The sequence below is a fragment of the Trachinotus anak genome, unplaced genomic scaffold (assembly GCF_046630095.1).
Source record: "Trachinotus anak isolate AG129_WGS33_773 ecotype Australia unplaced genomic scaffold, CSIRO_AGI_Tana_v1 ptg000002l, whole genome shotgun sequence".
In the NCBI taxonomy this organism is placed as follows: domain Eukaryota; kingdom Metazoa; phylum Chordata; class Actinopteri; order Carangiformes; family Carangidae; genus Trachinotus; species Trachinotus anak.
This window is the reverse complement of record NW_027273853.1, coordinates 16,638,869-16,657,942: the sequence shown is the minus strand read 5'-3', so window position 1 is coordinate 16,657,942 and position 19,074 is coordinate 16,638,869. Positions and strand designations below refer to the sequence as shown.

General features: G+C 40.2%; 2 protein-coding genes across 4 annotated transcripts; one reads left to right on the top strand and one right to left on the bottom strand.

The window, feature by feature from the left end:
- Positions 1 to 428: 428 nt before the first annotated feature.
- On the top strand, positions 429 to 11,855 carry LOC139635207 (uncharacterized). Of its 2 annotated transcripts, XM_071502308.1 has the most exons (20): positions 429 to 590; positions 3,012 to 3,167; positions 3,264 to 3,370; positions 3,463 to 3,577; positions 4,365 to 4,481; positions 4,573 to 4,634; positions 6,556 to 6,708; positions 6,849 to 7,040; positions 7,150 to 7,249; positions 7,336 to 7,477; positions 7,592 to 7,775; positions 8,033 to 8,132; positions 8,919 to 9,052; positions 9,153 to 9,184; positions 9,909 to 10,021; positions 10,110 to 10,255; positions 10,343 to 10,437; positions 10,517 to 10,595; positions 10,703 to 10,811; positions 11,235 to 11,855. In XM_071502308.1, exons 1-20 carry the CDS (start codon positions 521 to 523, stop codon positions 11,306 to 11,308), a joined length of 2,280 nt encoding a protein of 759 aa, XP_071358409.1. In that variant the 5' UTR covers positions 429 to 520; the 3' UTR covers positions 11,309 to 11,855. The 2 variants fall into 2 exon arrangements, 1 of the variants encoding a protein (XP_071358409.1); XR_011694144.1 differs by lacking the exons at positions 9,153 to 9,184; positions 10,517 to 10,595; positions 10,703 to 10,811; positions 11,235 to 11,855.
- Positions 11,846 to 18,674, bottom strand: LOC139635213 (kelch domain-containing protein 10-like). Of its 2 annotated transcripts, none has more exons than XM_071502321.1 (10): positions 18,118 to 18,411; positions 17,286 to 17,378; positions 16,745 to 16,966; positions 15,619 to 15,773; positions 15,335 to 15,483; positions 15,157 to 15,241; positions 15,001 to 15,067; positions 14,864 to 14,911; positions 14,622 to 14,761; positions 11,846 to 14,244 (listed from the first exon to the last, which is right to left on the bottom strand). In XM_071502321.1, exons 1-10 carry the CDS (start codon positions 18,239 to 18,241, stop codon positions 14,035 to 14,037), a joined length of 1,293 nt encoding a protein of 430 aa, XP_071358422.1. In that variant the 5' UTR covers positions 18,242 to 18,411; the 3' UTR covers positions 11,846 to 14,034. The 2 variants fall into 2 exon arrangements, with proteins under 2 accessions (XP_071358422.1, XP_071358430.1); XM_071502329.1 differs by lacking the exon at positions 18,118 to 18,411 and adding an exon at positions 18,593 to 18,674 and having other exon boundaries at positions 13,892 to 14,244.
- Positions 18,675 to 19,074: the final 400 nt, after the last annotated feature.

Sequence of the window (19,074 nt, the reverse complement as noted above, 5' to 3'; positions counted from 1 at the left end):
AAATAATTTGGTGATACTGTGATTCTCTTTGATTTTTCAGAGAGAAATGTAGTTTTTACACGACAAGTATTTGACAGCAGCTGCACAGGTGATTTGGATTTTACAATTATATGTTATCAAATACCTGTATATATAGTTTTGTATTTAATTTCTCTCTTGAAAACAAGATTTCTATCTCAACGGGACTCACCTGAATAACTAAAGGTTTTTATAAAATTATGCATTGTAATAGATAGACAATTAGAGCATCAATTATTTATTTATTTATTTTAACTTTTGATCCTATCTTTTGTTGCTAGGCTACATGACAACAATTCTGAATGCAGGACGTTACTTATGAGCGAGTATTTCTCCATATTAGTGTTAGGTGCGCAATCATGGTGGCCTACATTTCCCACAATTCCAAGCGACCGAATCCTCCGCGAATCAGTGCGTGCGCGGCGTATGTTCACCGAGCAGAGGAGCGGGTCAGGCGGTCGTTGGGCTGATATAAGACTTAACGGTGTTTTCACCGGCGGACATGTCTCTATCATCCACACAGGGCTCCGACATGAGCGGCCGAAGGAGGAGGCCGCCTGAACACACTCACGGTGAGCGTCTGAAGCTGGCGATTGGCGTGACAGGATGAAAAAACTTTATTTGTAGGAAGCCGACTGTGTGTTCAGCAGCACAGTCAGTGCCTTCTCCATTTTAAATGTTAGCATGTTGTATACAGTAGCTGTTATCTACCTTGATATTATTATGTGGTTAAGAGTAAGGACGGTCAGCTCCGTGTTGACAGAGCTGCTGGACAGTCACGTCGTATTGATTACGAGGTGATTCTCACAGTGTGTGTGTGTGTGTGTGTGTGTGTGTGTGTGTGTGTGTGTGTGTGTGTGTGTGTGTGTGTTTGCCAATTCTGTCTCAATCTGTGCCAAAATGTCAAGGGTCAAGGTTGTATAAGAATGAATGTCTTTTTTTTTTTTTTCTTTTTTTTTTTTTTAATCAGTCTTGAAGTCAATTTTAGTAGTTGTAATGTTTGCTGCTGACATCCTGTAACTGCCCAAATTACATAGGTGCAACTGGTTATTTTCATTATGGATTAATCTATTGATTATTTTTTCAATGAATGTATATAACATGTCAGAAAGTAGAGAAATATAGACCATCACAGTTTTCTAAGGCCCATGGTGACATTTTCAAATTGATTGTGTTTTTTTTTCTCCTCAAAGTCCCAACAGTACCAAAATCCTATATAGATTAGATTTCTAGTGGTATAACAAAGAAATACAGAAAATTACTTTTGGAGAAGCTGGAACCAGGGAATGTTTGACATTTTTGCTTGATAAGTAGCATAAACGATGGCATAATTGATTATCAGAATAGCTGATTAACTAATTGATTAAGGTAACAATTGCTTCAGTCCTCCTCCTCCTTCTTCACTTGTGTCAGCAACATATCTGTTTTAAAAAAAAACTGCTAAATCTGGAAGTCTAATGTAGGCAAGTTACCCAATGTATGTTCATGAGTTCTGTCCTGAATTGATGAATCGACTTGAAGTCATTCATGCATTTATCTATGTGACTAATGATAAACAAAGGAACAAAAGGTCTCTCTTTCATGTCTTCACTGCTACTGATGAAATCAGTTATCAGTGTGTAAGGAAGTGATTAACTGTCAGAAACTATTGTAAGACTTCACATTAATTCTTAACCTTGAAGACCTTAACCAGAAGAACGCAGCTATGAGTCATGAATCAAGATAATGCTGCCAAACCCCCTCTGTCAATGCACAAACATTCACCTTCGGTAGCATGTGTTACACTTCAGTAAGCAAATATGGACACAGAAAGAGGAAACAAAACAAGACTACTTGTACCTAAAAGTACGAGGACTACTCTGAACTGATATAAAAGGGGGAAGTCCTGATTATTGTGCTTGCTTGTTTCATGATGCCAGTGGTTTGTTAGAATTCGTTCATTAATCAAGGCCGTGTTTTGGTTGAGACAAACCCTGGAAAATCAAAAAAGACTGAATGATCCAAGACAATTTTTACCCTTTACTTAATTACTGTCACACCTCTGGTTTCCCTGCAGAAAAAATGCAGCCTTGTTAGCCTGTCAGAGGTGGTAATCAGTTCACAGATAGAAGGGGAAGGTAGTTTTTCACAGTGTATTGTACAAGCCTCAAGTCATCGACACATATATTAATCTAAAGAAAGACTCTCACAGATACAAATGCATGGATTGTGTGGACATAAATGCTGTACAGTCAGTAATAATGCAATAATGCATTTACAGCCAGGCAAAAACATGCATGCAATGACTGAGGGGATGCCATGCGTCATGTGCTATTATGAGTGCGATGTGTGTAATGTCTTTGTCGCTGAAGTCTTAGAGGTTGGGGGTTGGGGTGGGTGATGATTTTTTAAAGTGTGTGTGTGTGTGATGTGGATTTTTTCCAATGTGATTCCAAGACATCTGAGCCACCAGCTGTGCCAGTATTGAGCTGGACTGTACAGTGTATGTTGAGTGTGCCAGTAATTTAACTCACCCCCTCTAACTCTGCACTGTAGGGAATGGACTGCAGTGCAGATACAGTGTGTAACTGACACAGAGCCGCAATAAGTCAGAGCACGAGGACGTTGTTCTCAAGACAAAGACTTGCTTGATAGCAGAAAAGCAGCAGTGTTTAAATGAAAACTGCTTGATTTAAACTAAACTTAATAAAAAACTAATATAGACCAAACTGTTGACTGCGTGACTGAGTAACAGTCTAAAAAAATCACAGGTTTAGGCTCCTTTATTAATAAATTGATAATCTAAAAGCTATTGTACAGTTACTGCTATACTAAAACATTAGATTTATGTATTTATTCAGTAGTGCACAATAATTTCAACACATACAGAATTGTCTATGTATTATTATTAATTCTATCATAATGTTGATCAATATTTTGGCTATTTACTCTTTGAGTATCTGAAACATCTTTTAGTTATCTTAGAGTAATTAGTTTCTTGCTTGGTGCTGCAGATCCGTCATCGGAGCATGATCCCCACACCGGTTACAATCATGAACAGATCCATTGCCAAGGTCAACGACTTAATTCACCGGACACCTGCACTCCACCAACACATCACTCCATATGCCCTGCGCTTTGCACAACAAAGTGCATGTCCACACACGAATGTGAGTACCGGGTACCAACTTATTTCGGGGTTTTTTTTAACAGCAAATGCTAGTAGTTTGTAAACATTTATGTTATCTTGTTGCTTTTCATTTTAGGTTCAAGCCATAATGCTTGTGATGACAGCTGGGAGGAGATTCAAAGCAAGAAAACCATCAGAGCAGAGAATGAAGTGGAAGCCAACAAACTGGTCAACAACTACAGGGTGAGAAGTCTGAAGGTTTACCCTGGAAAATGAAAGTGGTTTGAAGAGCTGGTAAACTCAATATGTGATGTTTGTGTGTCTATGTCTGTCAGTTTGGCTTTAGAAAATGGAAGAGCCATGTGACAGAGCGTCCGTTTGAAGACAGGTCAGAGGTTGTGAAAGAGCTCTACTCTGAACTGAATGTCATTAAGCCACATTCAGGTCCAGGTAAAGGTTATTGTCCTTGTGTGGTGTGCAAGTTTTTTGTTAATGGATAATTCCAGTTCATTACAACTTGGACCTTATTTTCCATTTTCATTTTCATTATTTGTGTTTGTTGTGGTAACATTGTACTCATGAAAGTGATCGCTGAGATCTGAGAACACTGCAACAATATCTGATGGGGCAGGAAATGAGTGGTGAAAAGATCATACAAGTTGTAAACAACAGTTCAGCCACATAACTCAACACTTTATTTGGAGGTAAAATCAAAAGCAAGGGGATCAAAAATGTTACAAATAATCTCTCAATAATCAGAAAAACTGATCACAATAGATAGTTTGGGTAATAATATTTCTGTGTGCCTTCTAAATAAGTTTCAAAGTGAGTTTCTAAATCACGTACTCATCCCCTGTGGTACACTGAGGCAAGCACATCCTTCCTCCAGACCATATGGTTCTGGGCCGGGCTCCGGTCTGTGCTTCAGTTGAGTCCCATGACCCTGAAGTCATTTTCAAGGGGAGTGGTTTGACCGAAGCTATGCTATTTGCATACAACCTGTCTGAACGCCCCATCTGACTTGTTTTAAGAGATGTTGCTGTTTTCCCAGGACTCAGCAATAACTTGACAACTACAATTTCATTATTACTGAGAAAAGAAATGGTTAAAAATCTAAACTGTAAAGTATCCTGTATACTGTATATAATTTAAACGGAGAAATCCTTTTAATGTGGCTGCTGAAGAACTTGTCAGCCTTTCACTAATGGTTTTTGTCTGTTTGTCTTCCTGATGTCAGGTCATCTCATCACATGTGGAAATGTAGCGTATGTGTTTCTCTTTGGTTGGTGGGTCTCCCTTGCATATTTCCTGGTCAGCATACTTATGTTTATCACAATCACTGGTGTACCATACGGTAGGTGAGCTAATCAACAAAGAATAATGATCGTGCTTACTATTGATCATCAGCCATTACCCCTGATTCTTTTCTTCCTCTCTATCTTTAGGCAAGCTTTGCTGGAAGTTGTCCTGCTATTTCCTATGGCCATTCGGCAAGTCAATCCATGAGGTACTGCTTGAAATTGATTCTAGTTAACACTTCGGAACATTCCTCCTGTTGTTTCTTTTCCTTTTTTGACAAACTGAAATTAGGTAGATGCACCCCACCCCCCAACTTGTGGTCATGAAAGCAGAAGTCTTATTTTTCTGAATAACACCACAAGCCTGCAACACTACCAGCCATTTATAGCAACATGTTATTGCAAAACATTTATGAAGCTGCAGCTGACACTTTGAACACAGTTGAATAGATTCTCATCAAAATTCCTCTGCTCTGCTCATTAAGTTAGGCAGTAAGGGTTCTGTAAATCATCACTGCCACTAGATGCTACGTTTGGCCACAACCCCTTGTACTTATCCACTGGGACCAGTCTCATGAATGACACAGACGGAGCTGGTAACGACAATGACGGAGCCGGTATAGACACTGATGTGATGAGTTGGTAAAAACTTTAAAAACTTTTTGGATGTTTTGATGGTCCACTGGCCAACTGAGAATTGAGCATGGTCAGTCCACCTGTGGTTTGGTTTTACTCTTACTTTGTCGGAGGCCTTTTTAGCTCAAGTGGAGGAAATTCTGCAGAGTCACTTTCACCGGAGAGCTGCGAACTGCAATGTGCCATCTTGCATGTGGGCGGTGCCTGTGTGTTCATAAACGCGGGGAGAACCAGCGGTTTAACTGACACCCTCGTGCTACCAGACTGGCAACCAAAACAAAGACCAGAGAAACTCAGATTACAACACACACAGAGGAGGTGTGATTTCATTCTCTGCTCAGGACACAATTATTCCACTATACCTCTGCATAGAAAGTAGTTGTTTGCTGCTATATTATTGTTTAAAATCTCGTTAACAGAACCTTTAAAGAAGAGGAAGATTCGCATTGAGAAGGTGCCTACAGTTTATTTAAAGTTTACATGTACATCTGAGCTGGTTTGATAATAATACCGGTGACTCACAAGCTGCAGAAAGAAGCCTGACAGAAACACAAACACACCTACTTACATTTGCAGTCCGTCAGTGATGGAGGAAAGAGCTGTGAGTAGGTGTTAAGTGTTGGGAAACATTTCTCCTTTAAGCCAGTAAAGAATGTAGAATAGTTGTTGACATGTTGCCAAACCTGCATGGATTGGGGAATACTGTTTTCCACACAGGTTGTTTGCTTTGGTTGTGGTAAGACTGAAAATGACGATCTCAAACCCAGTCTGCCCAGTCAGAGAGACGGGGAAGATGTAGTGACGACAGGAGTAAAGGTCAGAGCAGGTAGAGCAGCAGCATCTATAGCTGAGCTTGAGGAAAGAGTGGAGGAAAGTTGCAGAGATAGGATGGCTGCAACACAGGTTATAGTGTTCTCACAGTTACAAAGAGGGATTGTTACTGGACTGACTGGATGCTGCAGTGACTCTTTAGTGACTCTTGAGGGACAAAGTTGTATTTCAAGATGGCTAGCTGGTTAGCATGCCAATTTCAGTAGATGTCTCTGCAACACAATACATCAATACACAATACAAAGACATCTTTGACATCATGTCAAAACTGTTATTTCAATTAATTCTGTTGGTAAAAATTCATATTCAATTGTTTTGAGCTAAAATACACACATATTGCCCTTTGACTGGAATGATTCATCAACTATAATAATTATTATAATAATTGTGACTGTATCATCATGTGAAACCAAACTACCCTGATGTCTTCACGTTCGTTACTTGTATTCTAACCTGCTGGTATTATACATTATGTGTTATGTGATGTCAACCAATTGTTCAACCAGAAATCCAATACCCAAATTCATCAAATGTAAAACTTTGTGCTGTTCTCTCTGGCTATTACTTGGGTTTTGATGCTCCCAGTAAAGACATCTGTTCAGTTGAGTTTTTGTACTTGAATGATAAAGAAAATCAAACTTTCCTCTGGTTGTGTTTCCTCAGATTGGAAACACACTGAGGAGATGTTGTGAGCAAGCACCAGACTGTGAGTGCAGCATAGATGGGGTGGAGGATAACTCACCAGTTCTGCTGCCTTCACCCACAGAGGTGCCTGTCCCAGAGATGCCAGGACGACCTCCGCGCACTCCCTTCTGGGTAACGTTCCACACTTAAAGAAATATAAAATATGCATATAGAACGTACATGAACACCAGTCTGCACATCATTAGCTGATATTTGCTACATGGAAATCAAGTGTAGGATATCATTACCCGGTGTGCCTCTTTTTTGTGTAGCATCGTTTCTCCACCTACACATGGCTGCTGCTGGGATACCCTCCTCTCGCGGTCATTCATTCCCTGGCCTGCTTCCTGTCCTGGATCCTGGTCTTCACCATACCTGTTTCCAAGATGAATGCACGGACCCTGGTTGTCATTCTTCTCTTGCCTCCTGAGGATGTGTCAGTGTCCTCCTGCTCACAGAGGAAGGCAAGGGAGAGAATTAGTATTTATCAGTCATAGCACATAAACGGAGAGATTGATCAGCATTGGTTTGATGCTCATTCACCAGTTTCTTTATCTTTTACCTGACCTGTAGCATCATGGCTATGAGACGAGAGCGCTGCTGTGCTGCTACCATGCTGCAAACTGGTACTACTACAAGTACACTGTTGATGGAATCAATGTGTTTGCTGTCAGTATCCTTTACCAATATATGTGAGGCCTGTGTGTGTCAGTGTGTGTGACATGAAGACCTGTTATCATCTTTGACCACCCACCTCAGACCTGCTCCCTCTAGTAATAGTTGCCATAGTAATTGGATATATAGACAGAGAAAACCAGTACGCCAGTTCTGATGTCAAGTTCGCCATTGCAACTTGCTCCATCATACCTTTGTCTTATTACATTGGTATGGGCATTGCCAGGTGAGCTGTTTTCATTGCCTTGAAACACACCTTTATACCAAACATGCCAGAGTTACCAATAATTTTATACCAAGTACTTCTGATGTTGGTTGTTGATAATTTTTCCATTTGCAGTATCTCAGCCCAGAGTAACTTTGCTGTGGGGGCAGTGGTGAACGCTACCTTTGGCTCCATCACAGAACTGACCTTTTACATCACAGCCCTGCTCAGAGGTCACCACGCAGCCAACCCGTGTCTGCAGGAGATTGTTAAAGCAGCGCTAACTGGCACGCTGCTCGGATGCATCCTCTTTATTCCTGTGAGCCAACCTGCATTTAACTCACATTTTACATTTTTAAAGTCCTTAACTAAAAACAAAACACAATTCTCAATACATTTTCTTGCCTCACCAATGTGAATGAATTGCTGTGTCAGTCCACTTCCTTAAAGGCGTCATTTCAACCTGTAGACTCCGTGAGCAGTTCATTAAATCAGTGTTAATGCCACAAAAATCATGTTCAGACATACAACACCCGATATGTTTGAATGAGGCTCTTTGCTTTGTCCTTCTCTCAGGGCATCTGCATGATAATCGGTGGGCTGAGACACAGTGAGCAAAGATTCAACAGTCGCTCTACAGGAGTCAGCTCTGCTTTGCTTTTCATCTCTGTAGGAGGTAAATCTCCAAAAATCAATACACTGTCACCCAGTTGCACATCTTTGGAAGATGTCAGACACAGGCGGTGATAATAACAGCAGCTACAGCACAGAACTTTTTATGAGGGAGCTGTAAGAAACAATTTTCTCCCTTCTTGCTATATTTTTAGATGCCAACCACCTCATGAAACTGGCTCCTAACTCACTAGCAAACTCAGTTACTCACATTTAGTTTGCTGCAGTTTCTTTATCAGGAAAAGCTGTGCGGTCATTCTCAGACATGCTCCACAATGCCTGCTTGCATCACCTACAAGAAAGGAAACTAGCAGCAGCAGTTTAGACCTGTTTTTTCCTCCTAAACATGTTTAAATGAGTTTTAGTAAAAAGAGATTCTAAAAAATGTACATGATTGAGTCACACTGATCTCCAGTGGACATTAAATAATCAAATAAAAAATAGTTCAACTAGTGGCTATAAAACGCTAAATATTGGTGTTAAATAATTTGTAAATTCAGTGATTTTGAAATTGGTTTCCATGTCTAAATAATGTGTACATGGAGTTGCCTTAATGGAGTTGCCATCAGAGCGTCTAGAAATCAGAAAGCCATGTGATAAAAAAAGATTCACGCATAGATCGAGTCACCAGAATGAAATTGCACAATAGTTGCTCAGGTGATGATGGCAGTGACAGAACCAGCTGTACACGTCTATTTCTGTCTGCCAAGACTAAAATCTACTGCCATATACTTTAAAAGCAATACCAAAATGTCTTAAATTGAACCACCCTCCTAACTGTCAATGGCAGGTGTATTTGCCCCCACGTTGTTCTCCAAGGCTTATGGGAACCTGGTTTGTGATGCTTGCACCAACTCCACTGGAGGAAACAGCACGAGCAACAGCAGTGGACCGTTTGTCTGCCACAACTGCCACTACGATCTGGTCAGCATCAGTTGCCAGGAAACACATCCTAACATGCACTGACATAAAGACACTGTACTATGTATGATGTAATTTTCTTTTAATTATTTTCATTCAACAGAATAACGGTACACTCTTCCACAGCCATGTTGAGTAAGAATTTTTTATTTTTTTTAAATTTTTATATATATAATCATGTAAAGAAATTAATGGACCATAACAGTGGTTTTGCATGTTTTAACCTTTGAACTACAAATTGGAAATAACTACCACTACAACCATCACTACTGTTTTACTTTTCGTGTAATACTTTTGTGGATTGATGTGGTCCCTCCATGGAGCTCTTTGGTTAGATTCGATACAGTATGAAAATCACTTGCAGAACCTTGAAACGTGCTATAATGTAACTATTAATGGAAACATCACTAGTGGCAAAGTTGCACTATTGCCACAATACTGTGAACAGAGGCTCTTAGAAAACGCCTTCTTGTTGGTGCATTCAAGGAAGCTCCGACATCCAAATGTCAAGAGTTCACAACAATGTCCACCTTTTCTTGTTTTCCATCCTTTAAAGTCTCACATCTTAGGAATATCCCTGAACGCACCAACAAGTAGTTTTCAAAATATTCCCTGTTCACAGCTGCATTATCATCAAATGATAACAAGGACATGTGCAAGAAATATAAGTTTTACAGCAAGACTTTCCTCAAGAAAGTTTCAGGTCTCTCAAAACTAAGGTATAATATACTTAAAGTAAATAGGTGAAAACATGCTAAATTATCAGATGGTCCTTTGAGTTTCAGTAAGTAAATTCAGTAAGCTGTAATGCCCTCCGTATATTTCTTCCCTCTCATTTATTGTGTGTTCTTGTCGTCAGGCCATTGGTGTACACAGTGTCCGCCCTCTTGCCAGTTGCCTACATCATTGGTCTGATATTCACTCTGAAGACACACTCCTACATTTACAACATCCATGTTGGAGAAGGACACGGTATGAATCATTCTCATGGTCGCAGTTAGGGTTCATCCATCGAATGTTTATTTACCATACCATTATCTCTTCGTGTATGTCTGCACAGTCACTGGCCACCATGGTGCGGTGGTCCATTGGTCACGGTGGAGGTCTCTGGTCATCCTCGTCATGGCCACTGTGCTCACGTCTGCCTGTGCTGATCTTGCCACTGAGCACATCCAGCCCATACTAAACCAACCCAACTTCTCTCAGGTCAGGATGAGACGTGCATCTGAGCGTGCTCAGACAGTTTTTATTTGATCGTTTTCCTTGTGCTAACACTTCTCCTTCTTTCTCCAGTATTTCATTGGGGTGACAGTTCTCGCTATGGTTCCTGAGATCCCAGAGATTGTTAATGGGATCCAGTTTGCACTCCAAAACAACATCAGTCTTAGGTAAATCATGCCTCATCGAAGAAAGTACCTGGACAGGTTAAGAAGTGATATCTATATCTAAATGTTGTTTCTTTTTCAGTTTGGAGGTGGGAGGCTGTATTGCTGTGCAGGTCTGCATGCTACAGATTCCAATCCTGGTCTTATTTAATGCTTTCTATGTAAGATACCTTTCCCTTTATTTACATCATCGATTAATTCATATAAATATTAAATTTTTGCCTTTTTATAGTTTCCTGTGATCAAACATCATCTCTGCTTTGTGTAGGATGTGGGATTTGTGCTGCTTTTCAGTGACTTGCACCTGTGGGCCAGCATCTTCAGTGTGATTGTGGTCAACTACATCTTCATGGATGGCAAGTCTGATTATTTTCAAGGTGGGTTTCAAGTATTTTAAAATTAATACAGCCTAATTAGACCTTTATTTGGAAAACCAACAATTCCCATGTGCATGTGAACGAAAGAGGACATTAACCAAAAGGTTTTAGATTCATTCCCTGACATTGCCTGTCATCCCATTTTTGTTTTGAAAACCAGTTGTAAGCATTTGGTTTACTTTACAGTCTCTATGTTGATTCAGTCAAGTACACACTGGTCTCTTTTTATATCAGTCAATAAAGCTGAGGATGTTTATTAAGTTATCTGGATAACTCAGCAGATCTGCCTATAAAATATTAACACTGACTAAAGTTAGATGACCTGTCCTAATATGATAGTTTGATAGAATGACATCCTGCAACAACAGGGAGAGGCATGTAAACCTTCTATTCACCTTTATTTCCTGTCTTGTTTTTTCTCAGGTACGGCTCTGGTGGTTGTCTACCTTATCCTACTGGCTCTGTATTACTTCGCTCCATCTCCAGCAGGCTGTTGAGTGTGGATCAGTAGCATTTTAAAGCCTGGCAGAAACTAAATGTGCAAATTCAATACCACTCCCTGTTGGTGATATTTTATCCTGCTGAGATTATCACTAACTGATCATGTGACTTTTATTTTATTTATCTGTTTCTAATGCTGTATCCTGAATTATACAAATGAGAAAACTGAAAAATGTAATTTTTGACTGCACAAACATATTACTCATACTACTGAAAAAAAGTACAGTAGGAAAGCTAACATATGTGACTTTGTGTCGTGTCCTTATGATCTTTGTTAACTGGGGTGACAGGGAGAGAAGCAGTATTTTTATAATACAGATGGTTGTAATGATGTAAAGAAATTGCAATAATGGTATTTTGTTTAAAGTATTCTTGTGATACATTTGTACACTTTTTAACTCCAATGTAAAAAAATGGTACATGTCTATTAGAGTAAATGAAATAGGTGACATTTTTTTGTAATAATATAGTTGAAAAAGTGGCATGGCTGGCTGTGCATTGCAAGAAAAATGTCAATATCTGACAATACAAAATTCTGAAAAACCGGCTGCCCGTGTTTTTATTGTTTGTACAGACAGGAATTACAAAACATGATGTACATTATAGCCATAATTGTCTTTGAGGAGATATTCACTCTTTCTCCCAAGGGTTTATGTAAAGTGACATGCACACCATACTAACATGCAAAAGAGATCATTTAACTTTCATTAACATCAAGGATGATGCAAATATAAACATCTCAATCTTAAGCAATGTAGTCTGATCATGTAGTGAAGCGGACTGTTGCCTCACAATAAGATATAAATAAGGCCATAACATGTCAAACTCAGGAAAAAGTGGGATTTTGAATGTGAAAAGGAAATTATGATACATTAACTTTCAGATGAGTTTAGCTGGATATTGTACCAACACAGTTACAGTGAATGTGTGGAATAAAATGCTGCTGGGATACTCCACTCAATATTAAAATTCAATAGAGATAAACCAAACAGTTGAAAGAAAAGTATGTGACTAGTTACAAGCAGCTGGAAGTATTACTACAGTATTCAGGATTTACAGTCCACAGTAATAGCAAGAGATGTGTTTTCATCAAAATCATGCAGGATATACCTAAGTCTGATTTCACAGAAATGACTGAGCCTGCTGACATTTTAATGATAGTGAATTTTGCGGAGCTCTACAGACTGAGTCTGACCACAGTATTTTACATCCTGAGTACGCCTGACACGCTCCTCACATACTACTCATATCTTGTTACTAGTTGCACTACAGCACATCGTTCTCTAGAAAAATAAGACCAAAAGTTAAGTAAAAAAAAAAAACACTAATAATATTGGTTAAAGTGGAATTGAGGCATAGAGTGAGAACTGAAATGACAGTAAAATAGGGTGAAAAAGAAATACAGCTACATGATCTGCTACAATTCAAAGTTGTGTAAAAAAAAAAATAACAGCAGCACAGTGAGAAAAATAAATAGGTAAAATGTCTCTGTGGATTTAACTTAATGGAAAAACTTTAGTGGCAGTGGTATCTCCTGATTAATCATGAGTTCAGCAACAATAGACTCACATAGAGAGCACCAGGTAAATCACATGGGGAAAAAAGGCCTTCATGTACACAGTTCAGAGAGTGACTAAAAAAATACAAGTCTCAAAAACAGAGTTAAAATAAACAATGTGTGATATTTTGGTAATTCAGAAGGCACCAAATGAAGAAATAAAAAGGCTCAAGAATCGCTGTGGAGCTACAGGTGTGTAAATTCATTCCTAACTTACTCCGCTTCATTTTTCAAAAAGAGAGGATTGAGGAGGCACAATATTCACAGTGATGCATGTCACAGATGTTATTTAAAGAAGCCTTTGGGTTTTCATCTGATCACAAGGCCTAACGTGACCAGTGAGGGGGACTTTTTTTCAATTTAATCGCAGCGCGATACTAGCATACAATCAGAAAGTCCTTGAGGCTAAAACATGATGCCTTAAATAATTGACCTAGTTAGACTGATAAGAGGTATCACAGTTATAACATGCATTATCAGGAGTGTGCCACTTTTCAGAGAATTTCACTCTCAAAATTTAAGTGTCTCTAAGGATGCAAACTGGTCACAAATTTCTCCTGTTTGAAACTGCAGTTGTTTTTAACCTTCCCTATGTCACAGTGGGCGTAGCAGCAGCTGACTGGAAGCGACGTGTCTTCACTTCAACAGTGAAACAAGCGTACCTCGGCCTCTGAACAGAAGCTAAAATTACTCGAGCAGAAACAACATTCATCTTGCCTTTCACAAAATGGTCTTTTTAAAATTTAACAATTTCTGCTCATGCTCCACAAGTTTCTGTGACAGTGATGTGTGGTTAAAAAAACAAAACAAAACTGAGGTGTGCACTACATAAATGTATTGCCCAAGATACCTCTGAGCGACAAGGAAGTGGAAATCAGCATACAGTGACTCTGGTTTCCACACTGATGCATGGCCTCTGATGGGTACGTGCAAAGTTCAATCTGACATGTTCACATACAGAGAAACTTAAAACATTGCACTTCGCATAAAAAAAGCACACATTTACATAAGACTAGAGTTTAAAGGCATTCAAAGTATTTTCATAACCATCTGACATCAGACTTTGTTTCAGGAACTTTTTTTTGCCTAGTTATCAGTGATATTAGAGCCAGTGCTGCTCCATGCTCCATCACATACCGCCTCCTTCAGTCTCTGTGCTCCCTCTTATTTGAGCCGCTGAATTAGTGTGTGTGTCAGTCCCAGGCTGAGCAGCTGAAGGGTGGACAGCTGGGCTAAGTGAGGGAAAGTTTTCAGCAGTTTTTCCCAGGTCAGTTCCAGCAGGCTGGGCACCACCAACCACACTTTGTACAAAGAGCCAGTCCTTCGGTTCCCGGACATGTTGACAACACCGCCGTGGACATACATACAGCCGGCCTGCAGGAGAGGAACAGTACAGGAGATTAGAGCTGCATTGTCAATTGACATAAAGTTAACTAGCAACAGTTTTTTTTCTAGTCATCATTTAAGAAATTTTAAAGCAAAAAGTCCAAATGTTCTCTGCTTTCAGTTTTACCAATGTGATGATTTGCTGCTCTTCTGTTTTAAAATCATTGTGAATTGAATATATTTGATCTTTGGGTGGCTGGTCAGACGAAACAAGATATGAAGATGTCTCTGTCTCTGAGAAATGGTGATGGACATTTTTCATTTTATAGACTGAACAACCACTTTATTGAAAAAATAATCAGGAATCGTTAGTAGCAACCCTACAGTAAATAAAGCTGGTGTGTAACTGTGTAGATTTTACTAACTGGAGTGACTGCAGCACAGTGAAAGTAGGCTGGTTCTGGCATGACGGCAGGCAGCTTGGTCCACTGAAACGTCTGCAGGTTGATCTTCCACAGGTCCGACAGGATCAGCTCTCCATTATAACCCCCACATATAAACACCTCTGGGAATGAAAACAGAGTGAGACATGGTAAAACATAACAAACAAAAAAAACTCAACAGTTCAGATGTGTGACCAGATAATGGTGTGTGAAATACTCCTTACCATCTTTGACCTGCACACAGCTGTGACAGCGACGGGCAGCGGGATATCCTGTCATGATAATGGAAAATATGATAAAGTGAATTCATTTTCAACTCCTTCATTCAGCAAAAGAAAACAGCTAAACGTAGATCACAAACCTATTTTTTCATGGGGTTTGGTGATTATCTCCTCCCAGTAATTTGTCTCCAGGTTATATGCATGAATCTGATGAAGACAAATAGTATCAAAATAAATAGATAAAATGAAGAAGTTAACACTTACTTTGTTTACGAAAAACCTGTGAAGTCTCTCACCTTGTCCAGGGGATATGATGTCCAGGAAGTCCCCCCTCCTAAAATGTATATTCTCTGTCCATCATGAGCTAGCTCATGTCTGTATCTGTAAAGTCAGGCATTCATTTTCAGTACATCTGAATTAATATTAAGGGAACAGGTCAAACACTAGTTGTTAAAATGATCTGTGTTGACTGACCTCTCCTCAGGTAGATCTGAGGGTGCGTTGTTGGGTTTGAGGTGGGTCCATTCTCTGGTGGTCAGGTCCAACCTGTGCAGGTCAGTGCTGTAAAGGTAGCCTGTTGTCCCTCCGAACACATAGAGGTAGCCATTTATGATGACCATTGCCTGGAAAACAAAGACTACTTATAGATATTTGTGTATGGAAAAAATATCAGAGTTGTTAATAAACGATAACGCAGAAAAATATTTTAGGACTTAAGCTGCACATTCAACCAGCTTTAACGAGACAAACACTCTTACCTGCCCGTAGATCTTGTTGGGCTTCTTCCCTCTGCAGTTGAGCAGGTTCCATCGTTTGTACTGAACATTGCAAACGTGGACATCGTTGCCATTGTTTTCACCAAATGGAATCCCAGTGCCACCAAACACAAGCAGGTTGTTGCCGTGTAAAACAGCTGAAAGCCACAGACACCAACTCAATCAGTCTCTACTACAATTTTAATATCTTGCAGAGTTTCCCTGGTACAGTTGGCTCAGATCTACGCACTGGTCCATTTAACTCCCTAGAGCTTTGAGGTACTCTTTCATAATTACAGTACATGAAATAGGAAAATTCTGTGAGGTTTCCTGTGAAATTTTGACCCTCTAGAGGTGCTGTGGAAATATATTTCAGTAAGAGGACCCCCATGTTGTTTGTAGATCAATTTCCACCAGCATGTGTATGCAAATGCTCGCCACTAGTGCGAGGGTGATGTGATCCGTAGAGGTTGTTGATGCATATCAAGAGCTAATGGCTATAACACAAAGTGTACAAAGTAGAAATGAGCCAATGAAAGTGGAGAGATGAGGACGACAAGTTTATGTCAACAAAACAGCATCCAAAACATTTAAATAAAAAAGGTTTTGCAAAACTTTCACGTCACAAGTGTTTTTCTTTTTATTATAGCTAAAGTTTCACTCATCATGATAAACTAAGAGAAGCTACATTTGGCACTGAGACACTGAAGAGATCAGGTTACTGCAGAGGGCTGACTGTAATCTGGTTGCTTAAATTCATGTAAACACACTGATTGTTTGCAGTGTGTCAGTTTACACAGATTAAATGTGTCCTGAGGAGTTTTCCTGTGAACTATTCATTTTTAGTGTTACTCCTTGTATCCTAGAGGTGTGATGTACTTTCATCCTCATAAAACATTAACAAGGAAGATTTTTCTTATACATGTTTGAAAGCTAAATTGTTTACATCTGTGTTTACTTGCTAGCAGACTTTTTCTTTACAGCATTTGCTGGCACATTGCTTTGTTTCCTGGTGCATTACAGCCACCTGTAGCATTGACACACTTGCAAAAACATTGCTCCAAAGCCCTAGCCTAGCGGCCAAACGCTCCATAGGGTTCCTTTAAATAAGACCAGCAGCAGGTTTTACCTGACATAGAGGCCAGCTCTGTGGGCATGTAACCTTCTGTGCGGACTTGTTGCCACGTGGCTGTGGCAAAATGAAACCGCCAAAGCTCCCTGAAAAGAGGATAGTCTTCATTCTCTGACCCGCCCGCCTCCTCAAAGTCTGGGTTGTAGCCTCCAAACACGTACAGGTTGGTGCTGTCTGCAACACAGCGGTGTCCACTCCGGGCAGGAGGTACACAGTGTCCTGTGGGAGGAACAAGGTAAAGATTGAAAGATGTTTTGCGACCCTGATGTAAATGTGAAATGAAATGGAGACGGCAACCAAAAAACATCTTTGCTCCTAAATATAAGACAACACTGTGTCAATCTTGTCCTCCTCAAATGTAGGCTTATTTTCTTTACCTTAAAATAACTGTGAAAGACAGAGCACTTGGTGAGGTTTACAACAGTTAAAGATACACTATGTATTTCACAGGAGCAGGATCACTGAGTCAATTTATATTGACATGTTTTCCTTCTGTGAGACAAAAAGGTCAGAGGGGGAGGTCATGCAGTTTCAGCACCTTCTCTCAGAAACCTGTTGGGGATCCGCAGGTTGGGGCAGGAAGGGGAGAAGATGCGTCGAGCCTGAAGCCACCGTGCCCGCTTCTTAGAGCCTGTAAATCAGTCGCCAAACAGCAAGGGGAGAGTCACACGGAAGCAGACTGAAATATGAAAAGTTAACGTACTGCTTGTATTTCCGAGGTTGGACTAATGACATACCAACCTCTGGAGGATTCATGTGCTGTCGAGGAAACAGAATCCTTTTTGAGAGTTTGTTTATCACCAGAACAGTGGGGAGTTAATATTGCCTGTCTTTAACTTCAGTGTCAACACATCCACCTAGCATGTTGTTAATGATAATGCAAAATGTGTCATTTCTGTCTCGCCTAACTTTTTGTGGAGTTGAAGGCCGCTTGACACATCAAATATACAGAGTTTAAGGTTTATAATCCCACTATTGCATATAAGTAATGTCTATTTTCTGAGCTGTATCAGTGAGGTAGAGCTAACGTTGTGTGTGCTCTGTTGTCAGCAGTGTCCCCTCCTGGTAGCTAATCCGCCTCCCCCACTATCTTCCTGTCGGTCTCTCATATGTTAAACTCTATTTGAAGACAATAACAATGGCTCTGTGGATGGCTCTTGGGGCTCATTCACTCACTAATTTTTGCTCTCTTCCGTAGCAGCTTTAGCTAACTTTGGCCTGTGTGCTGTACAGCTAGCCCCGCTAACTCACAGACAAATGAGCATCCCGGTGCACACAAAGACTAAACCAGCGATGGCTGCCAGCTTTAGTCCGCTGTTTGCTTCTGCTAGCGGCGTCAGACAGCAGAGAGGTCGGTGCTGTTTACAAACCTGAGTCTCGGATGGAGGGTCTCCACGACAGTTTCTCAAACTTATTGAGCTGACTGGAGGTCTCGTCATGTTGGGCCGACGACATCTTAACAAGAGAGCACCCCCCCCACACACACACACACATATATAAAAGGGGCTCGCCTCACACCCAGACCTGGACGAGGACCCGCTTCACTTTAACCAAACGCGGTGGCATGAGACTGCAGGCTCCGACAGTCAGAGCAAAATAAAGTGAAAAAACAAACCACGACAGACTGACCGTCCACACCTGCTGCTGCCTGCAGCGTCACAGACAGCTGTGCCCAACTGACCAATCACAGGAGGAGGGGGCCTGCATGTTGCGTTCAAGAGTCACATGGAAATGTTTATACTTTTTTTTTTAAAACGTTGACATGTAATATGCACAATCGGCTGAAATATATGAGTAAATAAACGCTTTACATTCTGTGTAGTTAATATGGAGATAATTCCTTACCTTGTCTAGGACTAGTGCTCATTGGCGTTGCACCAAAATCTGGGTCTGGCTCTACACTACTGCAGCGTCGGTGGGCCCCCTTTCTCTTTTAGCACATGGGAGACCTTTTCTGCCAAACAAAGAAATAGTTTAGTGTCTCGAAATAATGAGAAACATTCTCAAAATAGTGACACAAAAATAAAATCTAACAAACTAAGCCCCTGCTTGGATGGAACCAATGAATGTTGTGCATTTTTGCAAGAAGATTTGACTTACACAATTAATTGATTGTGATTTATAGATAAGTTTTCTGTCTATTTTCTGTCAGATAAATGGGCATCTGATAATGTTAAACTTAGGCATTCATAATACAAAATGTTTCAAAATGCAAGGTGACTCACAACCTGACAAAAGAGATAAACTCACTTATTTAATTGGTTGCAAGATATAAACAAGATTTACTGTATAGCTTAGACAAGGGACGAGTGTTCAGTCAGGCTAGT

What these genes read in the sequence shown, in the direction of transcription:
- LOC139635207 (XM_071502308.1), top strand. Translation starts at nt 521, where the DNA reads ATGTCTCTATCATCCACACAGGGCTCCGACATGAGCGGCCGAAGGAGG. An exon ending in AACTGGTCAACAACTACAGG is followed by an intron (nt 3,371 to 3,462) that starts GTGAGAAGTCTG and finishes TATGTCTGTCAG; the next exon opens with TTTGGCTTTAGAAAATGGAA. An exon ending in CAAAACAACATCAGTCTTAG is followed by an intron (nt 10,438 to 10,516) that starts GTAAATCATGCC and finishes TTTCTTTTTCAG; the next exon opens with TTTGGAGGTGGGAGGCTGTA.
- LOC139635213 (XM_071502321.1), bottom strand. Translation starts at nt 18,241, where the DNA reads ATGTGTGTGTGTGTGTGGGGGGGGTGCTCTCTTGTTAAGATGTCGTCG. An exon ending in CAACAGGTTTCTGAGAGAAG is followed by an intron (nt 16,967 to 17,285) that starts GTGCTGAAACTG and finishes TTCCTCCCACAG; the next exon opens with GACACTGTGTACCTCCTGCC. An exon ending in ACTGTGCTGCAGTCACTCCA is followed by an intron (nt 14,245 to 14,621) that starts GTTAGTAAAATC and finishes CCTCTCCTGCAG; the next exon opens with GCCGGCTGTATGTATGTCCA.